We start from the raw sequence: 19,094 nt of genomic DNA on the forward strand, positions 1-19,094 counted from the left end.
ATTTCGAACCTCCAAGTTGACACAAAATTTCTTGACGAACCGACCTAATAAGTTTAACTCTCCCGACCTAACTCTGGTCGAATAGACTGGTCATTACAGTAACAGCCTGTTAATGTCCCACTGCTGGGCTAAGGCCTCCTCTCCCTTTTGAGGAGAAGGTTTTGGAGCTTATTCTACCACGCTGCTCCAATGCGGGTTGGTAGAATACACATGTGGCCGGATTTCAATGAAATTAGACACATGCAGGTTTCCTCACGATGTTTTCCTTCACCGTCAAGCACGAGATGAATTATAAACACAAATTAAGCACATGAAAATTCAGTGGTGCTTGCCCGGGTTTGAACCCACGATCATCGGTTAAGATTCACGCGTTCGAACCACTGGGCCATCTCGGCTTTTTTTTTTTTCATTAACCCCGACTGGTCATTAACCCCGACCAATATATTAATTATACAATTAATAACAATTTATCTTCTTCATTCTATTGATAACATTTGCTAATTATTATGATAGTATTATAACCTGTTTTTTTATTGAAGTATAATATAAAAATAAAGTTGTCAAAAGCTCAATTTATACATGTTATTAAGCTTTAAATATTTGCAGAAATGTATTAAATAATTAAAATAAATAAACTTAATAATTTCAAAATAGGATTACCTGATGCTGCCGAGCCTCCTGCTGCTTCAAATAGCGCAGCCGCTGCTCCTTAGCGCAGAGCAGTTGATGCTGGGTGTCAATTTGCTGTTGCTGTCGGAGCGCCATCGCCCGAAGTTCACCCAGCGTCAACTCCACCCCTTCCCCCAACTATGGACAAAAATATTACATTTAGAATCAATACTAATATTGTACTTAATTATATATAAAAGCAATTATTAACAAAGCCGTTAAATTTAAATTAAGAAGATTTATGATTTCAAAACTATTGATATCGTGCCATATTGTTTCATATGTATATATATATAACTATAGAACTTACGGCTATATATATATATATATATATCAATAGCCGTAAGTTCCTTATATAGCAATTATATTTTATTAGTCTTAGAATAAACGTATAAAAATAACGGTTAGGAAAATAAAAAAGTATATTTTGTATCCAACAAAACTTAAATTAGTAGCAGCCTATTGAATGTTAATTAATGAATAAATAATAACACTTGAACAAAAAAATTTTTGTTTGCTCTTTAATAATTATCGATAAAATAATTAAACTCAAAACAAACCACATTGCGTTATATAAGGAGGGAAATTTAAAATTAATAATGAACATAATATGAATGAAGATTGTATAAAATTAGTACGTTCATATAATTCTTATTTTTATATTTAACACAAAAAGCAATAAAAACTCTTTCTAGTATGATGTAAGACTACCTGAGGCTAGTGACGCAACTTACGCATACTTTGATAATAAGTTTAACAATGAAGTCTCGTTTAAAAAAAAAACATACAATGCCTTTTTTGTTACTATTCCGAAACCTCTCGGTCGCCACCTTTGTACGATGATAATATGTTACTAAGCCTGAAACCTTGCAACTGTAAACTACAGTAGTACTAAATTTATCAAAATCAGATGCACGGCATAAGACCGCATATAGAATATATATTGTTTTACATATAAACTAAGGCGATTAAACTATAGTACTATATAAAGAGGAGACTGTGTGATAGTAAGCACATACTTAAAATCAGTGGTCAGTGCAATTAATGTCTATAATTGTAATCGCGAATTTTATCATTACTGAAATTTTATAGGCCATACTTATCGAGGTCTGACTGTTTAATTTGTGTTACCGAACCCACAACACATATTATGCTCCATCTGGAGCCTCTTAGCGCAAGAGTGTAAAATTATTATGTCACATTTTATTTCCATTCTGTTTTCATTTACGAATTTATAGTGCAACGTTGTTGAATGATGATATCGATGTCTGGCAATTAATACTTTCGGGGACGGCACACTTGACAGAATAGCTAAGTAACTGTTATGACGTCTATATGCGTTTATTAACCCAGAAAGTTTCACACAGTAAACGTTAACTGTCAATTTTGTTTTAAAAGTGATTTTATATTACTTGAATTTATTTGGGAAGTTGAGTATGGCCCAGTGGTAAGAACGCGTGAATCTTAACCGATGAACGTGGGTTCAAACCCGGGCAAGCACCTCTGAATTTTCATGTGCTTAATTTCTGTTATAATTCATCTCGTGCTTTTCGGTGAAGGAAAACATCGTGAGGAAACCTGCATGTGTCTAATTTCATCGAAATTCTGCCACATGTGTATTCCACCAACCCGAATTGGAGCAGCGTGGTGGAGTAAGCTCCAAACCTTCACCTCAAAAAGGGAGAGGAGGCCTTAGCCCAGCAGTGGGACATTTACAGGATGTTACTGATTTTATTTAAATTAATAAAAAGTGCTATTTATTTTTACTTTGTTTAAGTTTTGCATCAAAGGGGACGTCGTACTAGCGAAACTCTCTCCATTTAATTAAACTTATCAATAAAATAGGATCAGTCATTGTGAATTTACTACTGCATTTGGGGATTATGTTGCCGTAAATCTGACAGATTTAAGCAGAATATTCCATAAGAGAAATGTTTTTAAATACTATACCTACATATTAGTTATCTATATATATGAACTTTTGTGCTTTAGGCAAACTTATCTGTGAATAAATTTGCTTTAATCACCTCGTTTCAAAAATAAGATGTATATAAATTTAATTCTATTAATTTATTAATTAACGTTACTTTCTAATTTAATTGGTGAATAAGAGTAACTGCTACGTTTCTTTCTATTTGTACGACTGTATTATGACGATTAATAAGAGCTAATAAGAAACAATTTTGAACTACATTTAAAATAATTCTGTTAGATGACCCCAAATTCCTTATAAAATTATATGATTTTTTATAAACATAAGTGAGCCAGTTGTCATCATGTCATCATAACCAGTGTAATGTAATGTAACATCTTAAGTTACATTGTTAATTTAAAGCCTAGTTTATATCTCTAACCGCCAAACATAACTACACTGTCTTGTGTTCCGTTTGAAGGTTTAATTAACTAGTATAATTACAAGCACAAGGGGTGACGATGTGAGGAATGTTTATTCGATCACATGACGTTCACGATTCACGTAATCATGTGACGTCATAGATAATATCGTAATTTACATTTCTTTACATATGTTGTAAGAGATTTATTAATTCTTGCAGAGTATTCTAGTATCTAGTAGCGATGTACTCATCATGCGACTCTTTACTTTAGGCAGGGCTTTTCGCAGGCCTGCCCAGATCCCCATCTGGTATTACCTACCGCGAAATATTAATACTTTGTATTTTTATGTTTTGTTTTGAAGGGTAAGTAAGCTAATTATAGGAACAAGGAACATAGCATCTTAGTTCTTAAATTTGGCGGCACATTGGCGTTTTAAAAACAGTTAATATTTCTTACAGCGCAAATATCTATGGGTGGTGTTGACCACGTACCATCAGATGGCACATTGCCCTTCACGTACCTATTTAAAAAAAATACATCTTAAATGTACCAATCACATACGTCATCAAAATTTCATCGCATGTTTCTGTTTAATACAAAAATCCGTGACAAATAGTTGGTAATACTAAAATATATGTCCCACCTACTCTCTGCACTTTAGTGATGTATGATTTCAAATATTTCACTCTGTCTTTTCACGTAACCCACATTCGTAGCGGATTTGTACGCGCTGAAAATATGAGTGTAACTCTGAGATAACCGGTAAACTATTGTTATGTATTTTTTTTAAATGCAATTTATTATTAACATATAAATTAATTACAATTCAATTTGTGCTTATCGAACTTTCTGTTGATACAATTTGAAAAATCTAATTAAATCAAACGAAACATGAGACTAATCATATAAATACGAAAGTAATTATGTGTCAGCTTATTACCTTGTTACGACCAACCTACTGAACCGGGAGTAATAACATTTGGCATAAAGTACACATTACGGAAAAGTACGGGTCGCGGACTAAATTACGAAGAGCCTCATGTCGTTTACAATTGTGCTTTCATTTAAACGAATATATTGACTTCATAAAAGATGTGTCGCTCACGGGAGAGCTGATAGGAAATATTAAAATTAATTATTAATTTTTTTTACAAATAAATGAATATAGAGTAAAATAAATAAAAACAGAATTGCCTTGATGGATTAAATGTTCTTTCTTATATCCACGCACACGACACAGGCATTACGACGGAAGACAGCTTCATGCCGTTTTCCATCACGGCATACGACTCTGTCTTACTCCTAAGGTACGCTAATAGATATTTCACTATTTTAATCGAAAACAGAAGATTTAATCGAAATGTTTTGTTATAAAATTTACCAATGCTACCATTATATATTACCAGCGATTAAAAATTAATCTCGTCAAAAATACACAAGTACTAATGAAATAAATATATAAACGACGAAAACAAAACTTCAAGATTCCATGTAAGACAAAACCAACGCATTCGTACATAATAAATTTCCTTAGTGATCTGTTCTATTGGGTCCGAAAAAAATGTTCGGCGCCATAACGGAAGAATTAAGCGGCTGAATGTAAGTCTTGACACTTGTTGATAGCGTCCGTCCGGGTTAACGTATTGGCAAGGATATGGGAACACAAATATGTGAAAGTCGAGAATTTTTCACACCACGTGGTATGCCGTGAGTAATGAGCGCTTAAATAACATGAAATTTTGGAAATTTATACATTTAATACAAACAAATGATTTGGCAAACAATTTACCACCTCTAATCATTTAATAAATGACGACCTTACTTATAAACTTCAGCGGGTTTTTAGTTTAACGTGGTTTAACAATTCTGTATTTTCTTTTTTTGGAAGTTAAATCAATAATGACAGAAAAAAAGAAATGTGTTTGTGTGTGTGTCTAATTGCTTAAGCAACGTTTATAACTAAGGCTGTTAATGTTGAAAATAATTGAAATTAATTTTAAACGAAATTAGTACTAATTAAACAATCCAGTAAGATTATATTGTTTATATATTATATTTAAAAAATAAAAAAAAATATATAGTTTTAATTTATTTTTGGTATTGGCTTATCAATTTAACGTCTCATTTAAAAATTCTCACGAAAGTATAACACCAAGTTAAGGTTCAATTTAGAAATCACAAACAGACATCGCGAAGAAAAGGTCACACGTGAAAATACCTTGTAAAGGTACGTATATAGAGACAGAAATAGGTTAACGACAAAATAATGCAGGCGCGGCGCCGCCTTTGAATTACAGTTTCACATGCGACAATATTTTGCATGTGAATACAAAAATATCGTACACTGCTTATCGATGCGACTTTATGAGGTCTTTGCACATAAAGAACATATGTACATACATAATTTTTATAACTTTTTTAGTTTAAATAAAAAAAACATATATAAATTTTAGAACAAAATTATTACACAGTTATTTAACAATTATTGAAAATGTTAAATAACTTTTTCATGTTGGTACCGATGACGCAACGACAGTTCCCATGTGACGTAACATTTTTGCTCTTGTGACAGATAGCTGATTCGTGTGATTTCGTTTTTAATCTCATCTCATTAATATTTACTCTCGATCTCGTCATCACCAACCAGCACATTGGCATCATGACGACACATAAATGATTGCACGACGACATTCTATCATGTTCACAATCACCTGAAATGTTGCATAATGTATTGTTTAAAAATAATTTACAGCCGATTTTCAACATTATTCATAATTAAAATAATTTTAAGCTTTACCATTAAAGTTTAATAGAAGTTAAAATAATAATAGCTTTTGTCACTCGAAGTTTATCTTGCGCTGATTAAATTCAATGATTACTATTTTACGCCCAGCTGAGAAAATGTTAATTTTGTTTAAAGCATCTCATTAACACTTAGGAATCTTGTAATGAGGTTTTATTGCGGAGAACTTTGTAAGAAAAGTCCGTACAAAAATTCTATTCACAAACATGCAAATAAAAAAGTATTCACTATGCTATTTATTCTCTCATTCTAGTAAAGCATTCTACATTCTATTAATAGTTTTATAGCCTAGTATTTATATATAATATCTATATATATTATGTATTTTTATATTTTCGAAATCATGATTTTTTTATTAAATTCATAAATATGTTGCCTTATTTTAAATAAATAATAATAATAATAAATATAATTTAAGATGGGCGAGTCAGTACAATTTTTTTTATGATTTTCAATCATTAATCTTTTTAAGAACTGTTTTTTGTATGTTTTTTAGAATCTATATTATATCTAACTGTAATATAGTTATTCGCATCCGAGATTACATTGCTAATTGTCGTATTTGCACAAAACAAAGCGACATTACTTGCGTAATCCTGAATCCACAAATTAGTGACACCTCGAGATATTTATCTCAAGTTCAACTTTCAGAAGTGTACGACTATTAAGCGAATAAAATTAATTTAAAAATATATATGTCGCGTATATTCATTGTTATGTTCATATTTTAATTTACGTTTTGTACTTATGTAATTCATTTTGAGGCACAGACTTGACATAACTTGAAAAAAATATAACGTTTCTTGTAACTTTACAACAATCTGATGATTCATGGGTTTGTATACTTTATTTTTTTTTAGTTAATTAATTAATTTAATTTTTAACCCTTATCTATAGACATTGACAATACAGCCATTGCAAGAAATATAAGCATCATTTTACTCCATCCCGTAAATATACATAACCCATGATGTCATGTGACGTAACTGCAAACAATAAACATTGCAAAAAAAATTAAGATCTATTCTCTTCTTCATCCCATGTTCTTGTAATCACGCAAGCTAACTCATCCTTCAAACTATAAAGTAGCAAGAGCGACCAAGTACTGATGTTTAGCGGTAGAATAATTGATGAACAGGCGGTACCCACCTAGAAGACCTTACCACCGGGTAATGCAATCAATAGTCTTATTGTGTTCATTCGCAATCTAACCACTAACATAAATAATAACAATATATTGCTTGAATAAATCTTAAAATTTACTTTACAAAAATTTCATTTCAGTGCAAATAAAGTTCCGTCATTAAACTGCAAACGCCGGGTCATTTGAGTTTGACAAGTTTTAAGGTCAATTACTAGCCATTCCATATGTTTATAGAATAGTTGTGAATTCCTAACCACTTTCGTGGCAAGTAGCGCTTCAAAGGTACTGAGAACTAACACAAATTAATTACTCGCTCGGAGTAAAACTGACGCTTTAGAGTTTAATTCACTTGGGAACGATCTTAGTGGTCGGTGCCACTCAGTACAACTCGATATCAAATTAATTTGATAAATGATTTGATAATTCTATTTAGATTTCATTAAGTCCCTCTTATTCGAATGGAAGTATTGACCAATAGAAGTCAAGAGAGAATAATATTTTTATAGCAAACGTGTAGTTTTTCATTATTCTAGTCAAGTTTATACTTTTAATTGTTTTTCATTTAACCTCAAATCGAAACACATTACCTAAAATTTATACGTTCAGTGACGAAATGGTTTATGAATAATAATATGTAAGTTATCTTTGTTATTATTCGTCTAAATAGCTTTTACCTATACTTTCACCCTAAACCCCTTTTGAGTCTGAAATGGCATTTATCTTATCGACGCCCGCATATCACGAATGCACTTCGACCATTTTGGGTCTTTGTTTTTGTCTTCCTAAATCTCTTCGTAGACTAATCTTAAGAGATCGATTCCTCATGTGAGATAAGATGCATCATAATCTCATCGCTTACAATGTGTTTGATAATGTAGTTACTATTTTTTTTTTATTTTACCAATTATATTATAAAGAATTATAATTTTTTTGATAAAAATTGACGCGTAAGCAATAACACTAGTAACTCAAATACCAAGTTAAATATATTGAGTATTCTTAACATAATATATATACAGTAACAGTAACAGCCTGTTAATGTCCCAATGCTGGGCTAAGGCCTCCTCTCCCTTTTGAGGAGAAGGTTTGGAGCTTATTCCACCACGCTGCTCCAATGCGGGTTGGTAGAATACACATGTGGCAGAATTTCAATGGAATTAGACACATGCAGGTTTCTTCACGATGTTTTCCTTCACCGTTAAGCATGAGATGAATTATAAACACAAATTAAGCACATGAAAATTCAGTGGTGCTTGCCCGGGTTTGAACCCACGATCATCGGTTAAGATTCACGCGTTCTTACCACTAGGCCATCTCGGCTTAATATATATACTGACCGTAATTAAATGGCCGCATTAAACTACCGTCAAAATGAGAGTGGTGTACATCCAGAGAGATACAGAGAACAAATGAAGTGAGCAAGTTCAGATTCAAAAGTTAAGAATATTCAATATATAAATAGCCGGAATAGTTATTACATAATCCCATTTTCTGAAGAAAGAGACTTGAGAAACTACAAATAGTTGTTTAAAAGTTAAATATTTAATGAAACTTTTGATAAATTTGTTGAAAATGTAGACGACAGTTCCTCATGGCACCTGTTAATAAATGATCGGAAATTGAAATTTGAAGTTTAAACGTTTTGGGTTTGGCCTTTATTAAATACTTCATCTAATTTATACTTTCAATAGAAGTTAAATAAACTTTGAAGGGATTTAACTAGTCTTATATCTCTCGTAATCGTATATTTATATATTTATGTGGTAACATAGCCACAATAAATATTTTTAAACACGTCATATTAAAGTTCTTAAAAGTACCATTTTGAGTACATTTTCTGATAATATAAAAGATATTAAGAATTAAATAATTAATAATTAAGGTACTTTCTATAATGATGATTCTTATAACCTGCTTATATAAATTATATATTTTTTTATTATTATAATGTATGAATCATTTCCTATAAAAGATATTGACAATAAATACATAAAATTTTCAATATCTTTTCTTGATTCAACAACACAAGAGATGAAAACACAAAGCGTGAAAATCACAATGTAGGAAGGCTCATTGGTTTATTGGAATTTATGTAAATCGAGCTCACGGGAAAATACTCTAATATATTCTGAATTAGTTTGACAGCATATTGATGAAAAATTTGTATTTATAATAATAAAATTGGAAAAGGCCGGATGAAGAAGGAAAAGAAAACGAAGATAGAAGTACCGTATTCGTGAATCGACACAGAATATTCTGGCAAAGGGTATTCGATTCTATAATAAATCTCGCAGACATTTTACATATTCCGCTTTAGTTTTACCGCTTACAACATAATAATAAATAGACAACGCGTAATGGTCGAAAACAAAATTAGATGATAAAAATTTGTAGAATAAAATATACAAAATTTCATTGTAAATAGTGAATAAAATAAAATGTAAAATCCCTATAAAAGAGTAAATATTAATTTAGTAAAATAGTCATTACAAACCCAAGATGGTTTAATGTTTAATAGCGCTAATGAGTGTTTAAGTGATTTTTTTCGTTGTTATATTCACGCATTTGTGTGATAAAATAAATTATTTGATAAATATAAGGAAATTTGGTCAGTACAGTAACAGCCTGTAAATATCCCACTGCTGGGCTAAGGCCTCCTCTCCCTTTTTTGAGGAGAAGGTTTGGAGCTTATTCCACCACGCTGCTCCAGTGCGGGTTGGTAGAATACACATGTGGCAGAATTTCGATGAAATTAGACACATGCAGGTTTCCTCACGATGTTTTCCTTCACCGAAAAGCACGAGATGAATTATAAACAGAAATTAAGCACATGTAAATTCGGAGGTGCTCGCCCGAGTTTGAACCCACGTTCATCGGTTAAGATTCACGCGTTCTTACCACTGGGCCATCTCGACTTCAAATTTAGTCAAATATTATTTTAAACGATTTTTACTCCGGATTTACATATTTCAAAAACGCTTTTTCTTATTCTATATTTAATTCCATATATTTACTGCTGTAGTGAATAGCGCTGACACGCGAGATAAAATACAACCTCATAAATATCTCTAAACGTCAAAAAATGAATGATCAGATAAAAATTATTTCTTACTTTCTTTTAAAATATCGAAATAACTCTTATTGTGACTATTATCAAAGCTCATCTTTACAATAATGAAGTTATATTTTATAATAAGCCGCGAACGTAAATATAAATGGTTCTCTTTCTCATTTTAGTTCTATATAAAATTTTGAATTCATATTTAGAATCATATTTAAACATTAAAGGTAATGTTCCTTTTTTAATTTTAAATGATCAACATCTCCAGAAATATGATAATATTTTGTGTGGTGAAATTTGCCCTAAACACGCATGTAAAAATTTTTGCTCAAAAAATTGCTGCTCAAATTGATAGAACACTTCATTGCTTTCATTATACGTAGTCCTTAATTACTTGCTTCAAATTCCTCTTGTATTCTGAAACGAATTAAAAATGTATAGACCACCATGTTTACGAAGGAATTCAAAATATGTGGGTACGTCGAACTGGAGTGGAGGAATGTGGTAGCCTACCTTCAATTCCTTAATGTACTAGAGCAGTCAAGAAAACTCAATTAAGTACTTAACATAATACGTATAAATCTAAAATAGAATACTTATATGGGGAAATACTTATAAAAAAAACGGAACATAGAATTTACGATAGAACAAGTCAATTTTAGTTAAATTAAAACAAATATAGCTTTAACTATCGAATTTATAGCTGCTTTCTTATAAATCGAATGCTCGGTATACGATTTTTCTTCACGATACAATTTCATTGGTTTATTATAAACTAACGGTGCTCACAATTAGCCCGTGATATCGGCCACGGCGGCCAATCTCAATGGAGATTAGCCAACATAATATACCACAAATGTGCGCAAATACAGGCGCACTCACTATTCCTGCACTCTCATAATCCGACACGACCAGAAAGAGTTCAGGTGCAGGACCAACTGCTTTACGTGCCTGAGGAACGGGAGTGTACACACTTCCAACTTCCAGACTCCGGGCTGCTATTGAGAATTTTCGATAGAAAAACCCAATAACTTTTTATTGGTTCGACCTGGAGTTAATCTAGCCTAAATCAACTGTGACATGTATAAAAACGTGAATAATAGTGTTTCTAACTGAAAAGTGATCACGGAAGCGAATCTTTAAGAGTGATTATTCTAAAATCTAGATGAATTTATTCATAAGTGTGTGTGTGTGTAAAAATACATGTGCACTTTCTATTCAGACACACACACGGTCCAGCATGACCGGAGACGTACATACTTGGTCAGGCAAGCGAGTGTAATACAGCCAACTTCTTAATACCAGTGAGATAACTACTATTGAGAATTGCTTGACGGAATAGCCTATTAATTATTGAAAGGCCGAGATTTGACTTAGGAATCTAGAAATAAAACCAGAATATATAGTTATTTATTATAAATGTAGATTAAGTCTATTTTAAGAATTGTTTATTCACATAGTAATTTTTGCTTTGTGGTGTACTATAAAGTATAAATACAAAAATAAATTAAAAAAATCTTACTACGATAAAATGTAATGAATATTTATAGCAGCATATTGCGTGACGACGGAACAAACTTTAACAATTAGTTTTCTTAGGGGCATGCCATATGTAATACCCAAAAATGTGGAGGAAAATATTTAGATTATATTTGAAAAATTAGTCTTAATTTCAAGACATTAAGTTATAAATTGTACTTTAGCTGACAACAGAAAACTTCTAATCACGCCTAATACCAGGTTTATAGACATCATATCCAATCCAAGTTGGATATGATAAACTTATCTTGTTTTAATGAATTCGTTATAACAACAACAACAATTAAAGTTTTACCACGGTAAATTCACATATGTTTTTACATATGTACCATACACAACAAGTAGATTTTAAAAGTTACTAACATATTTAATATTAATAAACAATATAATTATATAAAACCTCCGTATTATATTCAATAGCAGTAACCCAAGGTTCTACCCGCGTCAAATTTTCATTACATATGAGATAAAGGCACTTGTATGTAAACGAGAACTATTTGTAACTTTAGATAGACCGATTATGATGAAATAAATTCTAAAATGTACTTTCGAATAAAGGTGTATTTCATATGACATAATCGAATTTTTTGCATTTATAATTTTTACCCGTTATGAGGCAAATAGACAGATAGACATAAAAAATAATGGTCATAGATTTAGGTAACTTTTAAATAGCCATCCTAAATAACTATTTGGAAATGTTTTATTTATTTTATTTTCATTGTTAAAAATAACACAAAAGCAATGTTGATGTAGTAAATTATATATACTAATGTGATATTAACAAAATAATTTCTCACTCTGGATAAAATATAAATTTCAATTAATGTGAAAAGGATACGAAAATACCAATTTTACAAAATAAATAATGAGAAGGCAAACAGAATGAAAGATTTATACACTAGCCAAGCCTCACTGACGTAATCCATACCCTTAATAAGTACACGTAAGGGTGGGACAAGTTATTAGGAAATCAATACGTATATTGAGTCTATATTGTAGTACTTGTGGACGGTAGATGCGGTATTGTAAAAATTTAACTAACAATATAAAGAATTTCTTTTTCTATATTCCAATATTTTTATGTGAAATTCGACATAGAGCATGTCATGTTATATATAGTAACAGTAACAGCCTGCGAATGTCCCACTGTTGGGCTAAGGCGTCGTCTCCCTTTTTGAGGAGAAGGTTTGGAGCTTATTCCATCACACTGCTCCAATGCGAGTTGGTGGAATACACATCTGGCAGAATTTCAGTCAAATTACACACATGCAGGTTTCCTCAAGATGTTTTCCTTCACCGTCAAACACAAGATGAATTATAATCAGAAATTAAGCACATGAAAATTTAGTGGTACTTGCCCGGTGAACCCACGCGTTCTTACCACTAGGCCATCTCGGCTAGTGGTAAGAAGCCACTTACCACTACAAATATGGTATGTTATGTGAAAAGTTTTTTGTCGCAATGAGTGTTTTTTCATATTTTTTATTGCAATATTCTAAATATTATGTACTTATTACTAGTTCACTTATAACACGTCTTATAATAGTTTTGCATATAATAAGCGGCAGTTCATCTAACAGACGCAGGTTTATTTACGCTAGCTTCCTTCACTACTGAGCACGAGATGAATTATAAACAAAAATTAAGTGAAAGCATGGAAGCGCTGTAAGTCTTTTCCGGTTTTGAGCTTGCGACATTTGATTAAAATTTAGTTTCCATAATTATCTGGATTCTATTTAAAGACATTCTGTGTAATGTAACCAACAAATTAATTACATAGAAATAACTTCCTATGATATTCCTACAATTACTTTACTCCATAAAAATGATTTATTATTTTATTAACATAGCATTAAAATGTGCAGTTGTATTGTAGCAATGTAAAATAGTAAACCACATATATATAACCACAAAAGTAGGTTATATCGTCTCTGAGTCCAAAAGGAACCCGGGCACTCTACCTTACTTCCTTTTCTTTTAGGGAACAAATCGATACCATGTAACCCGCTACTCAGTCATTATTGTCATTATCGACAATAATGACTGAGTAAAAAAACAATTGGAGCGTAACGGATACCACGTTAAAATTTAATTTATTATTTGTAAAATATGTACCTGTTAAATTAAAAGCCATTATTGAAATTTAATAATTATTATTTTATATTTGGTGTGTAAATTATAAATGAAAACACAATTTTAAATTTATTAATATATAAACAATTAATGATAATAGACTTTATTGTAACCCTCATGTGCCTATATTTTAAGCGAGATAAAATAAAATATTGTAAAGCGTCAAATATATCTTTAAGTAAAAAGGGATAGGGTATAAATTGCCTTGACTAGTTCCAAAATCTGATGATACCGGTACAGGTTGCCGTTACATGATTTATAAATAGGGCAAGCCAAGGGATTAGTGAATATTTTAAATGATACCGGCAATGCAGTACCAAAATCTAGCCTACAAAAGCTTTCGAAAAATCCTAACATTCTTTTGTAATTTGAACATAAAACGAAGAAATAACAAGTCTTTATCGCGCGCTATAACCTCGCTCTGTATGTAATCGCTCCATACAACTTGCCTTGACCGAAATACTGTTATAGCATTTCTATGTCACTTAAATGCTACAATTTTATTGCTAAAGTGTTCATTATGACTTTGATATAAATTAAAGAAACTTCTAAAGTATTCATATTAACAAATTTAAATTAAAAAATCAACCAATATTTACAGAAAAAAAATGTAGGATATTTTTAACGTGTATTGAATTGTGTTTAAACATTAACCCTCATTACTCTCAAAATTAATCCGGCAAAAAGGCCTTAATATTTGAAAGTTCAGAACAACTTACAAGTTATCGGATCACAATAAACTCATTTGCAGATTATCTAAGAAGTTGAAGGTTATGCTTGGACATAACCGGTTTTGGTAATTTCAATTTCAAACAAAATTACATGCAACATTTGAAATTATAAGTTGTGTCTTTACTATGTATTAATTGTTTTTAGTTGTTATTTGAATGTCGAACAAAATTTTATAAAAACCACTCCATTTCAACTATATTAGTATAGTTGTAGCTATGCATTTAAAAATTTCTTGATATACGTCAAAAAGTTCATTTTTGTAAATGACGACCGTATGTATACCTTGTGTCTACTGAGGGCGCGGAGGTAACAATAGTCTATCCCTGGCTCACCTCTTCACCCTGTTTTGTTCTACCCCTATTCTTTCGGTTGACATTATTACTTCCCCTTTTGTCTTAGCTGGCTTAGACGGCTTGTGAAAAAGTCAAGTGTCGCACAGAGGGAATTTTGAATAAAAGACACTAAAGCCTAGATTTAAAAATTAAAGTCACGTCAGAGCTTTATGGAAGTCGATAAAAAGTGGCAGCTGAAAACCAACGCGGTTATTCTTTGACCTTGTCTGGAAACAGACACTTTTCTGCACTTAGACCCAAGCGTATTCGAGACGATGTGAGCGCAATTCGTAACAAGGGAAATGAATACACTTATTTTGTCCAGAAAATAAATAGCATCGAAACCGCCTTTCGTGTCTAGGCGAACGTAGCAGTCAAAATAAAGCCCATTGTTGCTTGCAATTACAGAAACCTTAATACGGTGACTACGGAGCAATTTATGACTCACTGCTTTTTGTGGGAAATATCTTCAGACCTTTGACGCATAATGGTATGATTTAGCGTAAAAAAATGAGCGCACGTTACCTCATTAGGCCTATGCCTCCTTAAAATATACAGTATACTTCTTACATATTCAAAATAATTTGTTCACAAAACTTATTGGACGTTAACGGTATATAATTTATAGAAAATTTTAAAAGCAAACTCTTTATACCTATATTCTGAGGCTGATAGAAATACAGCCTTATTAAACAACAAGCCTTAATAAGTTCGGGGTGATATATAAGCCAAAGCGTTAAATTTATTGGGTCGGTAGCTATTCTTGTTATTGTGCGTAAAGCTAATAGAGGCACGGTTCTCATTAGCAAGCAAGTGTATGTTTGCGAGATATTAAAGCACCTACATCTGTAAACAACAATTATAGTTATAGCTAAGCCTATTCCCTAAATACAACTAATTATAAAATGTTTTGGACTTACAATATTAGTAGTCTTGCTTATTATAAAATCTATTTTTTTCGTATTTGTTTATCTATGTTATATGTTAACTTAATTTATAAAATTAATTGTGAGTTTGTAAGAGACACGTACCAGTGCAAGAAATCATATTAAAAACTGTGAAACTGTTCTGATCAATAATTTTAATTTATCACTACATAATATTATAAAGCAAAGTCCCGCCGCTCTCTATATGAACGCGATTAACTGAAAAACTACTGAACGACTAAACACACTGTTTGCATCAATAGACGGAGATTCACGAGGAAGATACAATTGTATAATACATTTTTTTACCCAAAAATCCTGTAAAATAATAACGAACTGTAAATATTCCTTGACTTCGTAAAGGTAGGTAAATAATGCTATACTTAAGTTGTGATAGCTAAATTCTTCTTATCTAATGGAATTATTTTAAATTTTCACAATTTTGGAAAGAATTTTTCTTTCTATTACATTTTAATTAAAAAGGTTTTAGCTGTAAATGTTAATATAAACAATAAATTAAATCCACAGACAGACATTAGTAAGGAGGATAAGCCGTTAGATTTATTGTTTAGCGATAAGAGAGTTGTTTAGGAAAATTAAAGCTCAGTATTGTTGTCGGTTCAGCAGAATATTGAAATTCAGCGTAAATCGGGATACGCCCGGGACCGAAATTATCTCCCGCGGAAATTTATCCGATTATCTTTTAGGGATTTTTAAAAAACTTCAGAATGAATTTATTTTTTATTATCCGTTAAATACGATAAAAATATTTTTGAATATTCAATAATACTATACAATATGTTGATTGGACAAAAATATTGTACCTAGTGTAAGTATAAGTCGATAAAATTAAATATTAGTGTATTTAAATGAAGAGTATATATTAACAAAAATATTTAACAAATAATAATATGAAAACAAACAATATTCCCTCTGTTTACGCTCACCCGTTGGCGGAACGGTATTTTTTTTTTCACAACGCTGATATTAAGTAAACAATCCATGAAGGTAAATTAAGTACCTCAGTATTAATTAAAATGTTAATGTATCCTATATTGGTGCGTAAGTTCAAAATGAGCCCGTTACGATGGGAATTGAATTTTAAACTATCTACGGCCTCCCTCATATTTTATTTGCAGCCTAATATCATTAATTATGAAATTTCGGACGTTAGGACAGAAAGAAGGTCAGTTGTGTATTATTAATGTTTTATTAAATAATTTTTCGTATACACGTGTGTGGTTTTTGCAATCGTAATAGAAATATGTACTAATCATCATTATCTTTAGCTTATTTATTTATAATTAAATTACTTAGATATATATATGTGTTCATTAAACACAAATTTAATTATTATTTATCTTCTATGAAAATCAACGAATAATAACTGCACGCTTTTTTATCGTTTATACTGATTATTGAAGTAAACTTGTTTATTAACTTTTTTTAATGAGAGTTTAATCTATTGATACGACAAGTTAAAATTATCTGAGAAATCTTATTATAGAAACGAAAATCATGCTCTAGTAAGGATGTATTGACTTTACGAAGTTACGATTAGTTTAAGAACTTACGATTAATATTATAAGTTTACCTTCAATCAGCTTACTAGCTGAAGAGTGTTGATGTCGAGGATGCTAATCTACCAAATTATTATATATTCTTGCACTATAAACCGAATAAAAAAAATTCAAAGCAATAATAAAAATATACACATTTTTTTATTATTATGTTTTTTATTTGCGGAAATATAATTTAAATTCTTTTAATAATTGGGTTATCGTTACAAGAAGATTAATTCTTAATCGACCGGGCAGTTGAGAAGAGGATAAATACAAGCCTTAGAATTCTTCCCAACACATGTAGGTTATCTCACGCCGATTTCATTTACCACGGAAGATGTGTCCACAATTAGTTCCAATGTTAAAACACATTAAAGATAGTTTTTTTTTAATGTTTGGTAAAATTTTAAATGCGAGAGTGGTTTATTGCTTTCTTTTAAATAATTTTTATTGTTATTTTAATTTTCGGAATAAAAACTTTTTGCGTTGAAAACTCTTATTGAGAAAGGACCCTTTACTATGGTCATCCACGGGTGCGGAGCAATTATCAAAATAAACGCGCTTGAAATCATGCGGATCAACTTGTTAAATAATAGTTATCAATAATTAAGATATGTAGTTTGTATTTGTAGGTTATTATAGATTATACACTGCGTATTCAAAAATGATTCTAGGTCATTTTGTTTTTCTAATCAGCATTCAAGGCGAGTTTTTTTGTCTGAAAGGCACAAGGCAAAGGGTATGGCTATAACCATTTGGTAACTCCAGTCTGAAATCGATTTAATGTTTTGAATAATTAAGCAGCCAGGACAGGATGTTACGGTTTATGTCCGACACTTGAAATAGCTACAAACGTTAATATGATCTTGTTTTGAAAGTTTCGCGAAATCCACACCCTATGATGTTTATTTTAGGTGGATCGTCGATGTGATTTATATTTATAAAACGGCACGTCTGAATGAATTATAGAGCACGGAAATTATGTGTGTTTTTGTTAATTGATGCGATTTCAACCTTAATCCTTATTTATTCAACACTAAGCATATTGCCTAACAAACGCACACGTTCGATACTGTCTTAAGCTTAATTTTCTTGGAAAACATTAAATTAAAAATGAAATAAAAATTTTAATCTGCATACCGATAGTGACAAATCGGAACATATTAACACATACATAGTTATTTTCTTACATATGCCATAATGAATATGGCAAAATTCACGATATGCTGTTACATGTTACCATCCAGCAAGTTATGAACAAAGCCGACAGCTCCGACTCCAAGTAAACTTCACAACTGATTAAAGCTCAACTAATTTCATCTCTGAGCCGAGAAGTAAATTTCATAAATTTTAAAATTAAATATTAGTGTTGCATATCCGTTTACAGTTCAAAAATATTCGTTTGATGTTATTTTACAATAAATTACACACGTAGGTGGTAGGTATATAACTTAACTTTTATATTTATCTTATATTTAGCATTTTTTAATATATTTTCGTTGTAGTTTAGCCCTGAAATTGAAAATAGGCATCTTAAAAACCACCTTGATTGTAGCTTTTCGGGATCCCTTTATAGAACAATAAAATGCTTGTCTAAATGCTAGCTTGTTAGCCGTGTGAGCCTCCGTTTCTCTGAGGAGAACGTAAGGCCCATAACACAGTGGTGTTAGATTGCCGTCCCATGAGACTTGGACTGGGAGTGAAGGATAACGAGAGTGCAAGATGCATTCGCGCTAGTATATCTCCTGCATTCTTTACTAGTCACAGATGTCGGCTGACGAGGCCGACATTAGGTTAGATGGATTAATATAAATAATAAACGTAAAATTATAATGAAAAGTGAAATATATTAC

General features: G+C 31.2%; 1 protein-coding gene across 9 annotated transcripts in view; it reads right to left on the reverse strand.

Annotated features, from left to right (window-relative positions):
- LOC126769338 (apoptosis-stimulating of p53 protein 1) overlaps positions 1-19,094 on the reverse strand; it is a 256,568-nt gene that overhangs the window by 46,664 nt on the left and 190,810 nt on the right. For all 9 annotated transcript variants that reach the window (XM_050488027.1, XM_050488024.1, XM_050488025.1 and 6 more), the window contains one exon: positions 661-807. In XM_050488027.1, the coding sequence (XP_050343984.1) occupies positions 661-807 (147 nt within the window). The remainder of the gene's footprint in view (positions 1-660; positions 808-19,094) is intronic.

This window comes from Nymphalis io, chromosome 7 (assembly GCF_905147045.1).
Source record: "Nymphalis io chromosome 7, ilAglIoxx1.1, whole genome shotgun sequence".
Lineage (NCBI taxonomy): Eukaryota > Metazoa > Arthropoda > Insecta > Lepidoptera > Nymphalidae > Nymphalis > Nymphalis io.